Source organism: Toxotes jaculatrix, chromosome 12 (genome assembly GCF_017976425.1).
Source record: "Toxotes jaculatrix isolate fToxJac2 chromosome 12, fToxJac2.pri, whole genome shotgun sequence".
NCBI lineage: Eukaryota > Metazoa > Chordata > Actinopteri > Toxotidae > Toxotes > Toxotes jaculatrix.
In genome coordinates, this window is record NC_054405.1 from 3,702,349 (window position 1) to 3,720,916 (window position 18,568).

General features: G+C 40.3%; 1 protein-coding gene across 1 annotated transcript in view; it reads right to left on the reverse strand.

Moving 5' to 3' along the window:
• Positions 1-18,568, reverse strand: part of opcml (opioid binding protein/cell adhesion molecule-like) — a 141,001-nt gene that overhangs the window by 27,175 nt on the left and 95,258 nt on the right. The window contains exon 3 of the mRNA XM_041052401.1: positions 18,204-18,329. Within this exon, the coding sequence (XP_040908335.1) occupies positions 18,204-18,329 (126 nt within the window). The remainder of the gene's footprint in view (positions 1-18,203; positions 18,330-18,568) is intronic.

Sequence of the window (18,568 nt, forward strand, 5' to 3'; positions counted from 1 at the left end):
GGGTGATGAATTGCTCTCGGGATACGGCACCATTATGTTCACTCTGAACCAAAGATTAACCTCTTTGTCAAGGCACTGATGTCGCATAGCTTTAATGATGATAGGCAAATCCGGGCTTCACTTGCTACACTTTCAATCATATTTACCTGGACGTAGACTGCTTGTTCTGTGATAACAATTATAGGTTAGTCAAACATTGTTTAATCAAACAGAAATCATTGAGATAAAAAGTCCTCATGATGCCAAGAGGCAGCAGGATTCCACTCCAACAGGCCTCGCTAAATCACTTAGCCTCTGACCCGAGCTTCTGACAAGCGTGCACGTCTGCGTGGATAAGTGACTGTCATCTGTTCTCCTGCAACCCCAACGTGCGACAGCCACTTAGCATGTAGCATTCCTCAGCTCTCTACAGACGCCCTGTCATCCCTGTTGGGTTAGAACAGCGGTACCTGTCTGAGGCTCTGTCTGTCACAAAAGCTTCAGCTCAGCAGTGACAGAAATCTGGCATTAAAACACAGAATTAGCACCTTTATCAAGGAACGGGGAACCCGCTGACAGAGAGCTGGCATATAACTGAGTTCAAAGAAACAGGACTCTGTGGAAAATTCCACAAGGTTCTTAAAACACCTTTGGTGCTTCAAATTAATCAACTTCTATTTGGACAATTACATTTTCAGATGTAGTCATGGGCTCACATGTATTCATTCAGTCACAGGTGACCTCTGAGTGCCCAGAGTAATGTCAAGATTGAGGTTAACATCCTGAACCTACCATGGAAAAGAGGGAAAAAAACACAAACAAAAAAAAAAAACAATCTTATATCAAAATCAACAGATTTTATTACTCATGTCTCATCAAGTCACTGATTTTTTCTATAATATACACTCTTTGCCTAACCCTCACCAAGTAATACACATAACCTGAATACATTCATCTGGATTTAGATGCTTCCATGAGTGGATATAGATAAATAAATGAAATGTGGAGTTAGTGTGAACATTTCGCGACACGTCAGATAATTTCATTAAAAAAAATATCTCTTAAGATTATTTTGACACCATCCTGGTGGGGTGGTGTTTCTGTGAAACATGTTTTCTATAGCAAATCAGTTGTATATAAACATGATTTTGAGCAGATAAGATTGAATTAGTGGATAAAATAATCACAGTAGGCTTATTTCAGTGGATAACATCTGCATGAAGTATGGGTTTACATGGGTTTGCAGCCGCTCATTCATTTTAGTATGGAGTTAAAATCTGCCAGATTCAGATGTAGGAGGAAGAAAACTGTAATTTCCATATTAGTCAAGTCATAATTTACTTGTAATTCATCCACTGGTGTAATTAAAGGGCCAATTAAAGTAACTGGAAGTTAGTCCTTTTTTTAATGACAACAATAGATATGTGTGACATTGCCTTCTTCTTTCTTTCTGCTTTGACTGTCAGTAGTCTGGAAACAAAGCCAGCAGACGCTGCTTTTGTCTTCATCCTCCCACTTTTCACCATGTTAGACGAGATAAATTGGCAGCATCGCAGTGACAGCATGGCACTGATCTCTATCACAAGTCTGACATGGTTCTGACACACAGAACCCCCCCGCCCCACTCCTCAGCCAGACAATGGCGTGGAGGGTGTGTTGAGTACAGAGTATATTCACCCTTGAGAGACAGTTTCAGATCAACATGCAGGGCTTTATTTTACAACTGATAAGTCTAACAAAGTCATGTATTCACTATAATTTCCATTGGTCATATCAAGAGCTTTCCACATTAAACAGTATAAGATAATGTTTTGCTGGGAAGAATTTCCTACGTGTGGTAGAGAATGATGGCCTTAACACCAGTGTAGCTGCCCTTAATGAAAGACAGGGCAGCCATTTAGCCAGGAAATTCAAACCTGCACATACGCAGGTATCAGCTACCAGAGGCCCAAAATGCCATTGAGCTCACAGTTGAAAAGTCTCAAAAATGCCCAACAAATGAAAGAGATTAATCACATCAGTTCATTCAATGCCTCTAATTTAAAGTCATGTAGATGGGGTCTCGCTTACTTGTGACCCACATTCTTCCCAAGCAAAAAGAAAGAAAGAAAGAAAGGAAAAAAAAATCCATTCACAGCCAAGAAAGTACTTCCACTTCTTTCTTGGCTCAGTTTCTCCCATCTTGACAGAATGGGGACAGTCTAATTTGATATATGGCGATAAAAAAAATTTGCTTTCTCAGCAGAGCATAACAAATCATATATTGAAAAATGGTTACACTTTATTTCACAATGCCCTAATTAGGGCAAGATAATGGCTTAATTATGAAAAAAATGACTTGGCTTTGGCGATATGTAGGTTGTTTAAATGTTTGACAAATAGTAAACGGAGGAAAACAAAAGTTGGGGAAGGTGAGACACACAGAGAGCTCAATAAATACACCTACAAAACCACAAAGCGACGTGAAAAAGCTGAGTGTGACATGCTGACCGTATCACTGAACATGTGTTGCATTACCATGGACCATGACAATAAATTTCCTGAAGTTTCAGCCTTGGCCTTCTTCAGATTATATACATCATAAATACGATCTGAGGAAATATTAAAGAATCCTTGAGCTCTGACAAATAACAAAGACGGGTTTAGATTTAGAGACCAGGTGACTCATACTGGTGTGATGATTTACCTGTAATTCAATATCTCCCTGACACGAGGCAGCCTAATGAGTGATATCATTATCATATTTATGAGTGACCATGGTGCGTCTTTATATTGATGGAGACTGCCGTATTTCAAAAGAGCAACCTTGCAATAAGTGCCCGGTATCTCACAGCCTCCTCCATTTCTCATTTCAACAAAAGGTTGCCGTCACTGCCGCTGGTCTGCAACAACCTAATATCCTTTCATACTCTTGCCATGTTTGACTTTCCTGACACATCCAATAAGTTGCTTGAAAAATTAGAAGTCTTCCTTGTGTTGGCACGAGCAGCAGCATGCTCTGCACAAACTGTGAAAAGCAGTTAGGCCCCAGCGCTCCCCTTTGTGTACTTTTGTGTTCAGGCTTTTGTTTGTTCTATGCGCTCTTGGTTGTGTGTGTGTGTGTGTGTGTGTGTGTTTGTCTGTTTTCTCTATCTGAGCTATTAAGTGAAGTACAACAGCAGCCTGGAGTCATGATGCCCTCCCTCTCCTCCCTCCACACCACGCCGGCTCCTCCGACAGCAGGATCGTTTCTCCTTTTCTGCCGGGCGCCTTTGATGATGGCTCACGTTAACTCCCCTGAATGTGCTGTTTATCCCACTTGAAGCCTCCCCAACTCCGCCTCCCACTGCATCATAATTTAATTGCTGAGCATTCCCCCAATCCCCCCCCACCCATTTGTCTCATTCATTTTAAATGCATGACCTTTCTTGAGAACAATGATCAATCAATAGGTGTTTTCCCCAAATTAAAACCGCTCAGTGAATTAAAAACCTTTCGGAGCTGAAGTTATGGAGTGCAAGTGCTGTAACTCAGGCAGGGGAAAAGGCCAATCATCAGAGGCCTTTTTAATATTGTTTTGGTGTGTGTGTGTGTGTGTGTGTGTGTTTCCACTGACCTTATTGTGTTGTAGAGGATTTCAAAACAAAAAAAATGTGTGACTAGTTGATCAGAGTACTATGCATCATTTTCCCCAAACTCACATTTACCAGCAAACACTGAGAACCATCTTCCAGCTGGGCTTCAGGAGGATCCTCCAAGGAACTGATGCATTATTGATTAGATCTGTTAAAAACAGCTGCCTCTGCATCTGGGACCAGTTAAAGTTCCTACAAGGTGTGGCTAAAGTCTACTAACTGTTCAACCTTGCCTTCTGCAACCAGGTAGGCATCTGCGGTCCATTACCAGAACAATATGTGCAAACATGTGTCCTGCCAAGTTTCCCAACTTTGAAAACTCCACTTTACTTTCTGACTGTAAACCATGTTTTCCCACATTTGAATAACACCTGTTTAGATTGAGACTCTGTTGGATTTAAGGTTTTCCAAAAGCGTCAGTTTCCATTTTTGTCTACAGTGAGAGAGAAAACGAACAGGCAGTACTATTCATACTAATACTATGTCCCATCATGTGCATTGAAGGATTACGGCAGCTATTGTATGTCTTGTATTGTATTTTATGATCATGGGAAAAAAATGAGCAGCACACTGCTGTTCACTTCCTGTGTGAAAGTCCTGTGTTTTGTCGCTTTATAAACTACACCTCCTGACTTCCTCCTTTGCTCCGGTCATAATTACTACAACTGCTAGAGGTCACCTGACAGTAAAACCTACTGCTGCACAGATGATCTGTGGGATCATTGTTTTACACGACAGTCTCCATGATTTGTATCACAACATAAATAACACAGGGTTTGCTCAAATCACAGATGGGATAAAAATTCACACCCCCTGGAGACGAGTGAAGGGCTCTTTCACTACAGTAAATTCAATAAAACTTTTTTGGTTCGTTCTTGGTAATATACAAGACAAATTCTGAAGCACAACAGAATTTTAATTCCAGTTCCTCCTTAAATCTTGTATATTCCATGGCTTATGGTGTGTCTACACAGAAAGCCTTTCAGCCATGTTTTTTTGTTTAACATGTCCATCTCACGTGTATGTGATAGAACATACATCCTGCTTTAACCCATCCAGCTGTTAACACAGGCCATCGCATTTTACTCACTCTATACACCCGTAACCATAATTATGAGTCTGTCAGTGTTAGTGTTTCTGAAGTTTCCGGTTCTGATCTCTTCTCTCCATCTATTGTCTGTCTGCTGTCAAACATTGATGAATGACTTAAAAAGTAAATTACTGCAGAGGATTTAATGCTCAAGGTTAAAAGCTGAAAGTCAGTGATGTTAGATGATGAATCTGTAATGGCAATCTGCTCGGTTCCTCACAAAAATGAGCTTCTATTCTCTCATCATGAGGTTTGCATGAGAATATTTCTTGTATCAAACACAGCCTGGTGTCATAAAGAGACTGCATTAGCAGATTTCTCATAGGATTAAAGACCAAACTCTTTTCTGATTTAAAAAAGACAAAAAAAAAACTGATTTAAAAAATACAAAAAAAAAAAAAAACCCCACACATTGAGTAACTTTAGAATTGTTGATGCATGTTGTGGAGAAATATCCACTTTTTGCACACGCCTCAGCAGAGACAGACAAAGCATTCATGAAGTGAAACAAGCTGCTGTAGTGGGGAGAGCAGGGCACAAAAGGCTGGATATCCCCTGAATTCTAAAACAGTGGTGAGTCCTAAGAGTATGCAGAGCAACAACGATTGATTAAAAACACACCTCCGGCGCTACAGCAGGTTTAGGTTTCATAAAGAATCTTGTGTCCTTCATGCCCAAATTACTTGTTATCTCAACCTGGGTACAGTTCAGTGAGCAGGAGAGAAAAACCTCCAGTGATTCCTGTTGTGTATCAATGGTGGGAGATTTCCCCAGGGAGGATTAAAATATTGGCAGGTCACTGCTGCGAAGGCAAATATTGAGGCAGTCATGTCCTAAGCAAAAATGCCCCTCACTTTTCTTTATATTCATTCTGAAACCAACTGCTTGTTTAAAATGTAGATCTATCAGTGTCCTTATTTAACATCTATTTAAGATTCTTTCTCCAATATTACTTTCACAATCTTGAAAGTCTATTTGTAGCAGGGTTTTGTCTATGAGTGAATTTCATTGATAATACATGAGCTTCAGCAAACAAACTGCAAAGCTGCTGTTGCTAAGCTTCTCATTGAAAGGGTCTTCAAACAACCAGGCATCTCTTTCAGAAGAATTAAGCAGATCCACCCCCACTGAATAAAAAGCCCTCTACAACACAGGTATTTCAGCAAGTCATTATGTTGATATATAGCAATTAATTAGGAAACATTATTCCTCCTAACCCTCAGTCAAAAGATAAGACAGTGTGAGCCAACCCCTCCCCTTTACCACTCTAAAAAAAGGGAAACAGGTGTGAGTGCAAGTGTCCACCTACCACGTGTTATTAATGATTTCGTTTGGAGGGGGAATTACTCGCATCGGTTTGGTGATTAATGACGGAGGACAGGAGAGCAGAACAGTCTGTACCTGTTTGAAGCTTTCTGATGGCTTTTACCAGCAAAATGCTGCGGATAAGACACTGCTAAGAGCAAATTGGGAGCTCCTCGGCACACTAATCTTTCCTTTAACCCCCTGTGCCCCTATGTTCCTCCTCAGCTTTTTCTTTTTTTTTTTCCCCCTCTCCATCTCTGGCTCACTCACAGACTTGCTGCACTCAGACCCTCTCCCTTTTTACTAACTCTTGCCCATAGTTTTTTTTTTTCTTCCTTCTGAATACTTGGCGCTTCTTTCTCACAGCCTTTTGCGACTTGTGTGGGTGGTAGGGTGAAACAGAAAGTTTGAGAGAACCCTCCAGGTCCCCCCCCCTCCCCACCACACACACACACACACACCTACCTACATCAGCACCCTGTATTCTCACAACCGTATACTACTTTGCCACCTCTAACAGGCAAACAACACCCCACACTCCCACGCTGTGATTTCAGAAGTGCATTTGGCCAATAAATTTGAAAAGAAAGCTAGCTTGGAGACTTCCCAAAAGTACACAGGCCGTAGAACAGGTTATTGGGAAATGCTTATTTTAATGTTATATGCTTTATTTTCACTAGCCAGTGCTGGGTTTTGGCCTGGCTGGTTAACAGTCAGCATCTCCAGACATATTCCCAAAGCCGGATCCTGTCTGATTTATAGTAATTGGCTTACAGAACCGAAGCGATCCCTCCATAGACATGACATCCTTCTGTATACTAACACTACTGACTGCAGCTGTAGGTTAAACTGCAGAGACTGAAAATGACTAATAATTACCTAACAACAACAATCTAGTCTAAGGTTTAAAGGCAAATTCACGTCCACAGGGCAGGGTCTTGGTTTCCACTCCTCTTGGAGTCTAAGACATGCTGTATACATATTAATGCTGGGGATGCTGTCTGCCACAGAGCAGCTACTGTCTAAACTAAAGGCGGGATTTGAAAAACGCATTCCCTCAGCACTGAAAATGGGTCACAAACCATATTGTTTTTTTTTTTTTGCCTTGTTTTTGAACACTCAGTCCCAGGTGCTGAGAGATAGTAACACAAACTCTGATCCCACACAGTGCAAATGTGCAAAACTATAAAAAAAACAAAAACACACACACCCCAAAAAACAGCAGAGACAGTGTCAGGTTCCAGGTGTGATAGTGTGGGCCTTAATAACCAATCAGTCATGATCTGAATGTCATAGTCTGTCTGAGTAGCCTCTGTTCTTACACAGTCCAAATAAACATCATAATATGTACAGGTCACAGTTTCAAGCTAGAAAATGAAACTGCTGGGGGCTCATTAACCAAACATTTTGTCAGAATTTGGTGACATTAGTCTAATTCTCCCCCATCACTCGTTACTGCTTATTGCTAATCACTAACACCTCAAACAGACACATATCCCAGCTTTGCACCGTATTCTGTCACAGTCTCATCACAGTCATCTTTGTGTAAAACATATTGTTGCCAAGAGTCTGATCTTTAAGTTGCCCAGGATTGAGACTGGGAGTTGAGCAGCACACAGTAACAGGACTTCAGCCCACTGAGCCAGGCAGAGGGTGTTTGTTTATAGACACATGTATACTACAAAACATTGGTTGTGACCAATGTGTTGCTTTTATGGTCCTTTGCCCTTTTTTCAAATCACTTCATGGCCTTGCATCCTGACTACATCAGTGATCTCCTGACAGTCTCTGTGAGAAGGTCACTGTGCTCTGGTAACTCTCTCACATTAATTGTTCCATGACTAAACCTTACATTGGTGCTATATTTGATTCATATCCCCCCTGACTCAGGAACAGCCTCCTTCCAAGACTGTGTACTAAGAGAAATCCTAAAACACATCTTTTGCAGTTAACATCCATTTCTGAAAGTTGCTATGGGATTAAAGTTTATAATCACCTTGTTTTATAGGCTAAAGCTTTTAAAATGCCACAGAGGCCTCTCCAAGTCTACCTTCTAAAATAAAAAAAAACTAATGAATATGCATGGAAGAGAATTTTTTAAAATCATTTCAAGACTGATATAGCTCTGTTGTGTGAAGCACAGTTGAGACTCTGTGCCAGTGAATTCTTTATTGGGTGGTAATCAGGCACCAATTAGTTTGACCCAGTTTTATGTGAGAGAAGCACAAGTAGCTGCATTTTTTTTAACACTTATTTTGTATTATTTCCATTTTTTTTTTCCATTAAAGCAATGCATAGTGGGACACGTATCCATTCTGAATGAACAACCAAAACAGTGTGTGTCAAGCGAGTAATGAGCCTGCAAGGTTGGTGCATAGTTACATTCACATTACAGGGAACAGCTTGTTGATCTGATTGTGGTGGCCATGTCCTATTTGTAAAACTACAACACCGTAGGTTCACAGCTTCTTTGGCCTTATTTTTTCCATTAACGGCCTTGTTAAACTTGGTTCTCTGACACAGGCACACTTTGTAAGGATAGAGATCACACTTTTGATTGGAAGCCAGCAATCAATAGTGCTGATATCGTTATATTGATATGCAAAGGGATTGAACTCAGAAATTGCTTCAACTTTCGTGTTACTTGCTGGCTTTCACAACACTATATTAGGAAATTAGGTGTCATGAATTCTGGAAAATTAGTGCCACTGTACAAAGGCTTTCATCCTTTGAGGCCGGCTCCACAGGATGCATAATGATGGATGGAAGAAGACTGTAAGTGGAGCTTAGGCTTAACAGAATGTCACATCAGACATTTTCAGGTGGTCGAGATTTTGTATGGTCAGTCCAGAAGCATGAACCCAAGGCCATAGCGAAAACGATGCAGCCATTCAGGGCATAAATGAACTGACTGAAACCTTTCACTGAAATCCACACTATGGAAGTAGAGAATGGAAGTATTATGGAAGTATAAAATATGCTTACAATAAAGGCTCAATTAGAACAGGAAAACAAACAAAAAACAAAACAAAAACTAAAATCAAGATCCCATTCTGTTGCCAAGCACCTCTTCAGTTCTACGATATTTCTCACCTTATCTCATTCAAGCACTAAACAAAGAGGCATGTATGTATTTTTATCTTTTCTTCTTTCAACTTGCATCTCTCAACACTCAGCAACCAATGGAAAGAAGATGTAGAGTTTCTGAACAACTCCACAGACACGTTTGTTATGAAGTGACTCTTTGGAGAAGTCAGCCATCGTAAGACTTAAATTGTTTGCTCCATGGGGAACAAACAGTTGAGGGTTTTCCTCCAGCACTCTGCCTGGCATTGCTTTATTTTTGCCTTTCATCTTTGTTCTCTTCTTTTATGATCGTCCCGAAAGGGTACGACGAGCTTCCGCAGCCTCTTACTGATAATGGTGGGCAACTTGGTAGCTGCTGACAGCTTGGTTGCTGCATAAAAGCACAGCCAAATACTTCGCTCTGTTTTGTACTGGATTGCAACACAAGATACTATGTTGTTCTGTAAAGATTCATCCAAATTGAATTTAGTTGAGGCTGAAAATCAAGCCAGAATGTCTGCTGAGAAAAAGAACTATTCTCTTAATAACAATGGCAGTGGTGATGCCCAGTAATTACATTTTTTCTTCATATTCAGACAGCTTCTTGCTCACATCCCCATTACAGTCTGACTCTGATGTATCTGACACTGACTCTCACCAGGGTCAAAGCAGGGGACGATAGTACAAAGTGATTATTCTTGTCAGGATCATGATCAGTCTCAAAATTAAATGTGTTGTTTTTGAGTCATTACCAATTCTGACCACAGAGGAGGATGTTTAGCTAAATTTATATGGACTCACTTTAAATGTTGTCTTGTGTTAATACACAATGCACCATCAGCACTGAGCTCCTTACATCATTACCATTTAAAGTATGTGTAGTGCCAAGGCTGCAGAACAGAGAATGTTGGTTGCTATTTAAGAGTTTACATGATTTAACCCCAAATAAAGATGTTGATAAGCTGCTTGTCCATGGTGGCAAACTAAAGATCTAAGGGAAGACAACTGTACACACTGACCTTGGTAATGTACCAGCTCTTTATGGCAACTCAGGGTCCCAAAACATACATCTATTTATGTTATACAGTATAAAGCGTCTTGAAAAAAAAGCACAGTTTTGTTTTCTTTTTTAACCTGAGAATTTCTCCAGTGCTGGAAGTTCAATTCATACCGCAATTAGAATGTCTAGTGTATCTGGTTATAGGGGTGGGCTCTCACAATTGGCATAAATTGTGAAGAGTCCTTTCCATAAAGCAACAACTGGTTCAATGTCAAAGTAAAGAGACAAACTAAACCCTGTTACGTATGTTTCATTTGAAGGCGTTGACAAATGAGACCATCTGCTTTCTTGTAAAATGTTGTTTTGTTATCACAGCTCTAAATGAATTTGACTTTAACCAATTATGTTATAATTATAGACTGTATGTCTGTGGTGAAGTGCTTGTAGAATACATTGCTTTCTCATAGATGAATGAGATGTATAATTCATTGTTCTAGTTCACATGGGCTTTAGCCTTTTATAGGGCTGTACAGGGTTGACCACTCACTCTAATTTGTATGCATATACTCAACCAATTAGGATGAGATTGTCCATGCCTCTGGTCCTTCACCTTGAGTCTGCCATGTTCTCACGAGTTAGCAATATTGTGCTGAGGAGGTTGCCGGTTAAAGGCAAGACTTCATTTGAATATCACAGCCAATCTTGGATCAAGAATCAAATACTTGTCCTTAACTTATTCACAGTAAGAGGTACATCCAGTGTGTGTGTGTGTGTCTATATATATTAGCATCAGGTTAGCCTTAACATCTAGACCATTAACACAATATGCTTAAGCTATTGGCTACATGAAGCTGTTAAAATCTACGTGTTTTTCTGTAACTTACTGTGAGAACTGGGTTGATGCTACATGTGTATTATTTAAACAGTAAATACACAAATATCCATCAGCTCATATGTTTGAGGTATTATGAGAGTCAGTCAGTCAGTCACCTAGAACAGCACTCAAGAGAGTTTTTAACACTATTTAGAATTATAGTTTTATTTAGAGTTGTGATTCTTTCATTATTATATTACATTCATTGATGTGATTGACAGTTAAGTCGGTAACACATAAAAGCTGAGTGGGCAGGAAGGCGAAACGTTTCGTCAGTGTCGGACTCTTGAGTGGTTATTTCCTGGAGGCAGTATATATCAGAATAAACTCTGTCCATATGTAACCCACAAAAATACCAGAAGAAAACGTTTAGTTGTTCATTTAGGACGAGCACTCGTATTGCTGGGACTGTAATCTACTTTAGGTTGTTGAACTACAGGCTAACTGCCTAGGGGGTTCTATATGATTGGCTGTATCCATTGTTACAGCCAGCTGAGCAAAGACGGCTGAAATGAGACTTGTTTTCTACCCAGCTGACCTCCACTGTTGATCTCAGCTGTTAACTGTGGTGTTTTGATGTTATTATTGTAGACAGAAAGGACAGAGCGGAGGCCTCCTTCACTGCTTGAATGTCCTTGAATGTTCTCTGTGAATGTCTGTGAGGTGATGCAGTCGTCGCAAGCAAAGGTTTAATAGCAGGAAAGGGTCTGTAGAGGATGTCGCATTGGTAGTATGCAAGAGGTTGGAGCTTCCCTGCCAGGAAGGCACTGGAAATGGCTACAGAGAAGTGGTTGTGTGGCTGAAAGCATGCAAGGGCCTTGCAACAAGATAATAAAATAAGAGAAAATGTGCTCGAAAAGCACCCTTTAGACCTTGCAAACTGTGATTTGTTCTATTTATATATATTTATATATTTTTTTTTATTTAAGAGATATTGCACAATGTCATAGTATTTATAAAAAAAAACAAAAAAGGAAACACTGTTGGTACATAGGTCACAGTCACTGATTTTCACACATCAAATGTTTCCTTTCGTTTTCTGTGACAGCTACTTTACATCTTGTTGATCCCACTGTGTTGGCTTCAGCGCATCAACAAGGCACAATGTGGAATGTCAGTGAAAAGAAGTAACCTTCGTCGTTATGGTTACAATAATAAACATGCAGGTAAACTTTTGAAACAGCCACAGTTTGGTAAGGTTTAGGAAAATATTGTGTTTCAGGTTAAAATAAGTATTTCTTTAAGGGTAGTGGACCTCAACAACAGTCTCCTGTGTCTGTGATTGGTCATTCATCCAACCCAACCTCCTCCTAACATGGACCTTACAGCTTTGTTTACTACATTTAAACTTATTTAAATCAGCTATAATAAGATGCTGCACAGACGATCTGTGGGGTGTGTGGATTAGCTGATTTGATATAAATAAAAATCAGAAGGAAGAGTGTGACTCCTGAAGTTGATGTGATGCGATCAGCCAAAGACACAACAAGTGTTGGATTTGTTGTAACAGACACATTCAGGGCATGCTGATTGTGTAGTGTTGTTACAGAGTGGGACTTTTTTGCCCTCACATACAATCTTTGACCATTCCCAGCTCAGCTGCAGATGACATACAAGTTTAATTTTGCTCATCACATTACTGAAGGCCTTAATATTGATTAGCAACAGCTGATCTGACCTGCTTCTCATTCTGACTGTGACAGTGATGGTCAGTGCTGGCTAAAAATGAGAAGCTGCTGCAGTACCTGAATGTCTGTACACTGCTCTTTGCTGATGGGTGACAGAGAGAAAGAAGAGAGACAACAGATTTGTTAGTGTTGGAGTTTAGTGAATCCGCATGTTTTGCCAACCTCAGAGTCAGAACTCGACATACACCAGTTTTCAATTGGACACGCAGCGAGATGCTCACACTATGGGGCTGGCTGTAGTACAGCGGAACAGGGCTGCACCACTGGCAGGTTGAGGTGGACATAACACAGTACAGAAAAAGAAAGAAGAAGAAGGATCCAATTATGTTGAGCTTTATTTTAGCCAGTACCGCTCAATTAAAATACCACCCTGAAACCAATCCTTAGGATTTACTTTGGACAGTTCTAATATAAAATATAAATCTCAGCGTCTCGGGCACATTGCATAAGACCCCAGGCAGCAAAAATGTTACACCAAATGAAATGGGATGATGAAAGGTCTGGTCATCCTTCAATCTGGAAGCACTTGTAAACAAATGCTGCAAAACGACACGTAGACCTGCTGCCAGCTGCACCACTCTTTGCATGTGCATGTGTCAGAAATGGTCAAAGACTGTCATTATTTCCTGCGCACACTGTGCCCCATACAGGCTGCGCCTGTTATTTTATCCAGTTCTTCTTTCTATGTGATGGGTCTTGTCACTGTAATGAACTGTTTTATAGGTAAACCGTGTAGAGAAATGAGTCTATTTTCTTCTAAAAACAGTTTCTGCCAGCTCCAGTACTCTTGTTAGAGGCTTGTATTTATGCATTGATATTGGGAAATTAAGGCTGTCTCTTTGAAACAGACTAGAAAAATCACTACTCCTCCAATTCTGATGAATACTGGAACTCATCGTGTCTTCTGATCCCCATCTAAAAGCACAGACTACATGTGAGGCTTTCTTTCCAGCATCATGCCATGTCATTTTTTCATTTTCTAAGAATCCTTTCCCTTCCATTTTTTTTGAGAGAAACACCTGTACACGTTTTTTTTTTTTTTTTTCTTATCCCAGTGATAACCGCTTCACCAGTGTCAGCAGGCGATGCTGGAGTATTGTTCTTACTGGAAAATAACATCACTGCAAATAGCACACCATTCATTTCTGCTGTATAACATTGTGAATGGCATTCATCAGGAGACTAATCACAAGTTGACAACATCTGCCTCTGCTGCTGTGGTTCTGTCAGTCACACTCGACACTGCCAATTTTTCAAAAGATTGGCCTTCATGTAAGCTTTTTGCCATACAATTTACTTGTCAAGTTTCAAAATCTGAAAAAAAAAAGAAAAAGAAAAAATATTAATAAATGAAAAATAAAAATCAAACCAGCTCCGTAGGGAAAAAAAACCCCATAACTTTTTAAAGTTGAAAATATTAGTAAGTCACTCATCAGCATTCAAAGTTAGAAAGGAGCAACCCTGCAGGAAGCATAATTGCTGCTAGTTTTTTTTTTTTTTCCCCCCACACAAGTCAAATGGAGGCAGTTGTGGTGGATGGTGGGTTTAGTGAGCTCAGGACTTTGATTAAAGACACTTCACATCCTCAGATATGTTCATTTACATGCCATCATAGTGATGAACCTATAGAGAATTATCAGCTGAATCTGCAGCTCACCCTGCATTTACAGAGCTTTATGGTGAGTTTCAGCTCATTGTTTATCTGTCCAGCCCACAACTTCCCTGCTCTGGTTCTCTCTCAGTGATCTAATAGCATCGTTTTCAGCTGCAGCGGCAGCTGTTTTCAGAGAAAAAAAGTTGTAAAAAGCCACTGTACACTAGCTGCACAGCAGCAAACAGCAGACAGACACAGTCAGAGAATAGCTGCTGAACACAGTGGAGCATTTAGCAGCTAAAGAGCCAGATTATTTCCCTCAGGAGCTGGTAGAGAGCAAAACCAGAGCTAAAAGAGAGTAAATATTGGACTTAGATTCATTAGGAGGACACACATGCAACTCCAGATGAATGATGATGCTGCTCTGGAACTGCTGGATGTGGGAATAAACAACTGTTTGCTAAGAAATAATTAAATATTAAATGTGTGCGTCTCCTTATTTTCTCTCATGTATTTCAGTTGTTTGTACACCTATTCTTTTTAACTTTTAGGGGAGCCTACTGTTTAAACCTCAGAGGCTCATTGTCTGTTTGTTTGAACCTGTTACACTAAATTTGCATGTGCAAAAAAAAAAAAAGAAAATATTTATAATAATAAATAAATAAACAATTAAATTAATTTATTAATTACAAGTTCACCATATCAACTGCTGACAAATTTCTGCTGCCTCCAATGAGTTACACTCTTATGCCAGCAAGCTAACATACTCAGGGTGGCAATGCTAGCATATTGTTGTTAGGCAGGTATAATTTTTACCATGTTAACCATTTTACTTTAACTTGTTAGCATGTCAGTATTTGCTAATCAGTGTCAGCTGTATTGCGTGAAATATAATTTTGATTTGATGAAAAGTTAAGGGATCACATCATTATTCAATTCATCACAAGTTTATCACAATTCATCCAATAGTTATCAGGATTTATGAAACTAAAGTGGGGGACTGACTGACTGACTGACTGACTGACAGGCTGACATTGCCATCCCTCAGGCAAGTGTGGCTTTAAATAAAATAAATAAATTTGCACTGGCAAATTTCATAGTATAGAAACAGAATTTCTAGATCACAGGGTTCAAAGGAGAGTGAAAACCATGAAAATCACTCAAACAAGAGTGTTTGTTGTTTCTGTTGTGACACCACATAGAAGAGGGATTACTCCGGTAACTCCATTGTAATTGACAGCCAATACCAATAACACAGCGGCTCAGTCACCACACCACTAAAAGGACACACACATTACAGGCACCTCTCAGTCTGTAGTCATTTGAAAAGCAAAGGCACAAAGTGACATCTGTGACAGTGCACATTCACAACCTGTCCTCTTTAATGAGTCTTAATGGGTTGAGGAGATCCATATTGCATTGTCCCCTGAATAAATTGTTTTCCCCCACCATATATCTTCTAATCCTTTTAGTGGCCAGCAGCCAGGGATTCAGTGGACACTGCTGAATAATTTATGTAGTCCCCACTGAGTTAAAATGGGAACTGAGTCTTGCGGTGCACAAAATAAAAGGTGAGACTTAAATTGACAGAGTACATATATTAAGTAAACGACCATAGAGGCTACGCGTTTATGGGCTGCTACTCTGCACAACTCTTCCTTATGTCACCATCTCTATTGGAGGATTTATTGGCATACACTGTTAAGGCTTCAGCCTCTCCCTTCACTCAACGGTGAAATGCTGAGGGAATTCACACTAAACAGTGACAGGGAACCAGAAAGTATCTCAGTTTACATTGTGTTAATTAACTTAAAGCTCAAATTAGAGAAAGTTGAATATTGTTCCCATGTTTTCACATTTCTTCCATGTTTGCTTGAGACAGTTTTCTCATGTCACTTGTCACTTTTCATTCGCTCACGTTCCTGACACCGTGCGAGTGCTGGAATTTGAAATGACACGCCACGGAAAAAAACAACTATCAGATGGGTGAGGCAGGCTACATCACGGATTTGGAGTTTTCTAGAAATGTGGTTTAACTCAGGGAGAAGGCTGCTCACTTTAGCGCTGTACTAACAGACACAAACACTATCCTCTGAGGGAACAGTCCATTATCGCTGGTGACAAACATGAAAAGCAAACGGTGAGGAGCTAGTCAGGGAAAAAAAAAAAAAAAACGCTCTGCAGGAAAAAACATTTAAGATTCTGGCTCCCAGTGAGATTTTCTTTGGCTGCCCAAACATCTCCCCTTTTCATTAGTGCAACTCAGAGAAATGTCAAGTAAGATAACCCATTATCTTTCCTGTTGACAATAACACACAGACACACACACACACACAAATACAGCAGGCTCTCTGCCAATGGATGCCTGTATATTATTTCTGAAGTGTGATTCTATTGCTTCATTTGCAGCTACTCTTGTTTGTGTTGGTGAGGAGGTGACTTCTTTTCTCTCTCTTACTGGGGGCAGTTTCAAACCAAATGGCAACATATTGGCATATTTTCTATTCTGCCTCTTGTAAAACAGAAAGAAACCTTGTTGACAGCGTCTATGATGAAATCATTCGGTGTGTTTGTTTCTTTCTAATTTTTATTTTCAGAGTGTCTGTCCTCTAGTTTCTCTCCTCCTTTTCTTACTTTGGGACTTGGTGAATAAAATTCTGTATGAGGCTGAGCTGGACTGAACCAAAGGATATCAGCATTAAAGGCACATTATGTAATGTGGTTTTTATTAGCCTTTCTAAACAACACACAAATTGCTGACAGTTCTCTGGCACAGTTTGCAGTAGTTTGTATTGGACAGAAATCTAACAATATTACCCCTTTAAACATGTTAAAGGAGGTAATATTAGCTTAAAGTGCTCTTATGTGGTCATTAAAGTTGTTCTTTTTGAATGTAATTACTATGCAGTTCAAAGAAATGGTCTGTGAGGAGATCCTACTCAGGGCAAATAATGGGGAACCAGTAAATGAGGAGGTGGCTGAGGCGGCGGAGGGCCTCTGTGCTGTGAGGACCAGATTCTGCTGGCTCCAGATAATGTGGAGGGAGAGAGAGGAACAGCTGGGCTGTAAGCATTCATGTCATGTTGGAGGCTGAACATCTGATCCTATAGAGAAGCAGCGCATGACTCACACTGCTGAATGCTCAGTGGGAAGCGCAATGCCGACACAATTAGAACACAGAACACACATGCGTGCGCACACATGCAGGCGCGCTGAGCTTCTTGGCCCTCCTTCAGGCTGTGAGGTGCCAACGCAACAGAACCGACCAAACCAGCTGTGGCCTCCAGCCAGATCCTGGTTGTTGAGTTGGGTCCTATCAGGCCGCAGGTTGTGCAGCTTTAACCCCTCAAATCCACCAAGTCCAAAAGAAAAAACAAGGCCTTAGTCATTAGATTAAAGCCTGGCCTTATTGATCATAAATCCTCTCTGGCCTACATTGACACAAAAGCTACAGATTCATATCCAGCTGGAGGTACACGGCTGTTCTGCACGCTGGCGAATATTCATGTGAAGCAAGTGCTGGAGGTGTGTGTTGTGTGGGAATGTTGACATGAGGCCACATGTGTAGGAGGGGTGGTTCAGTCACCTTTACCCTGAGGTAATGTTGTTGCAGCTTTTCACAGACACATTTATTTTGTGAATCGCCTTTGACGGGTTACTTTCTGAAATATCCATATATCCCAGGGTTGAAGTAAGGATTTTAGACGGATGACGTCTGAACATCTGATTCTGTACGTCACCCACGCCATCTCACAATTTCAGGCTGCACTTCTTTACTTAGCACGCTCGTGGCTCCAAATAGTAAACAAAGGTTGTTATTTATATACCTAGCAATCCTGTTTCCTGTAACCAACTGCACACAGAAATCTCTAGTCTACAAATGCTCTGATTTTTGCTCCTCACCTTATTATTCTACATGTAGATGGGACACATGTTTTGACTTAAGATACATATTTAAGACAATAAAATAAAATAAAAACCCTTGTGGCTTACCTCTTGGCGAATGATGCTTCCATATGATGTTGGCCTCAGGTCGACCCACCGCCAAGCACATGAGATTAACGTTGCTGCCCTCATTCACTGTGATGTCCTTTGATATGTTAGTGATCCTTGCGGGTACTGGGGAGAGAAAAAAAAAAAACATGATTGATGTTTTTAGCTTAATTAATGACACGTGAGCAAAGGGCTGGCTATTCTGTGTGATCAGAGCAGTGATGAGGTTAAAAATAACCCTGGGTTTGGGGCGGGAGGGGGGGCGCTCAATTAGCATGAAATTAGCTGACAAATTTGACAATTCTCTGGCTCGCTGTGGTGTTATACATGATTGATTTTCTTCTTCTTCATGTATCTTTGCCAAA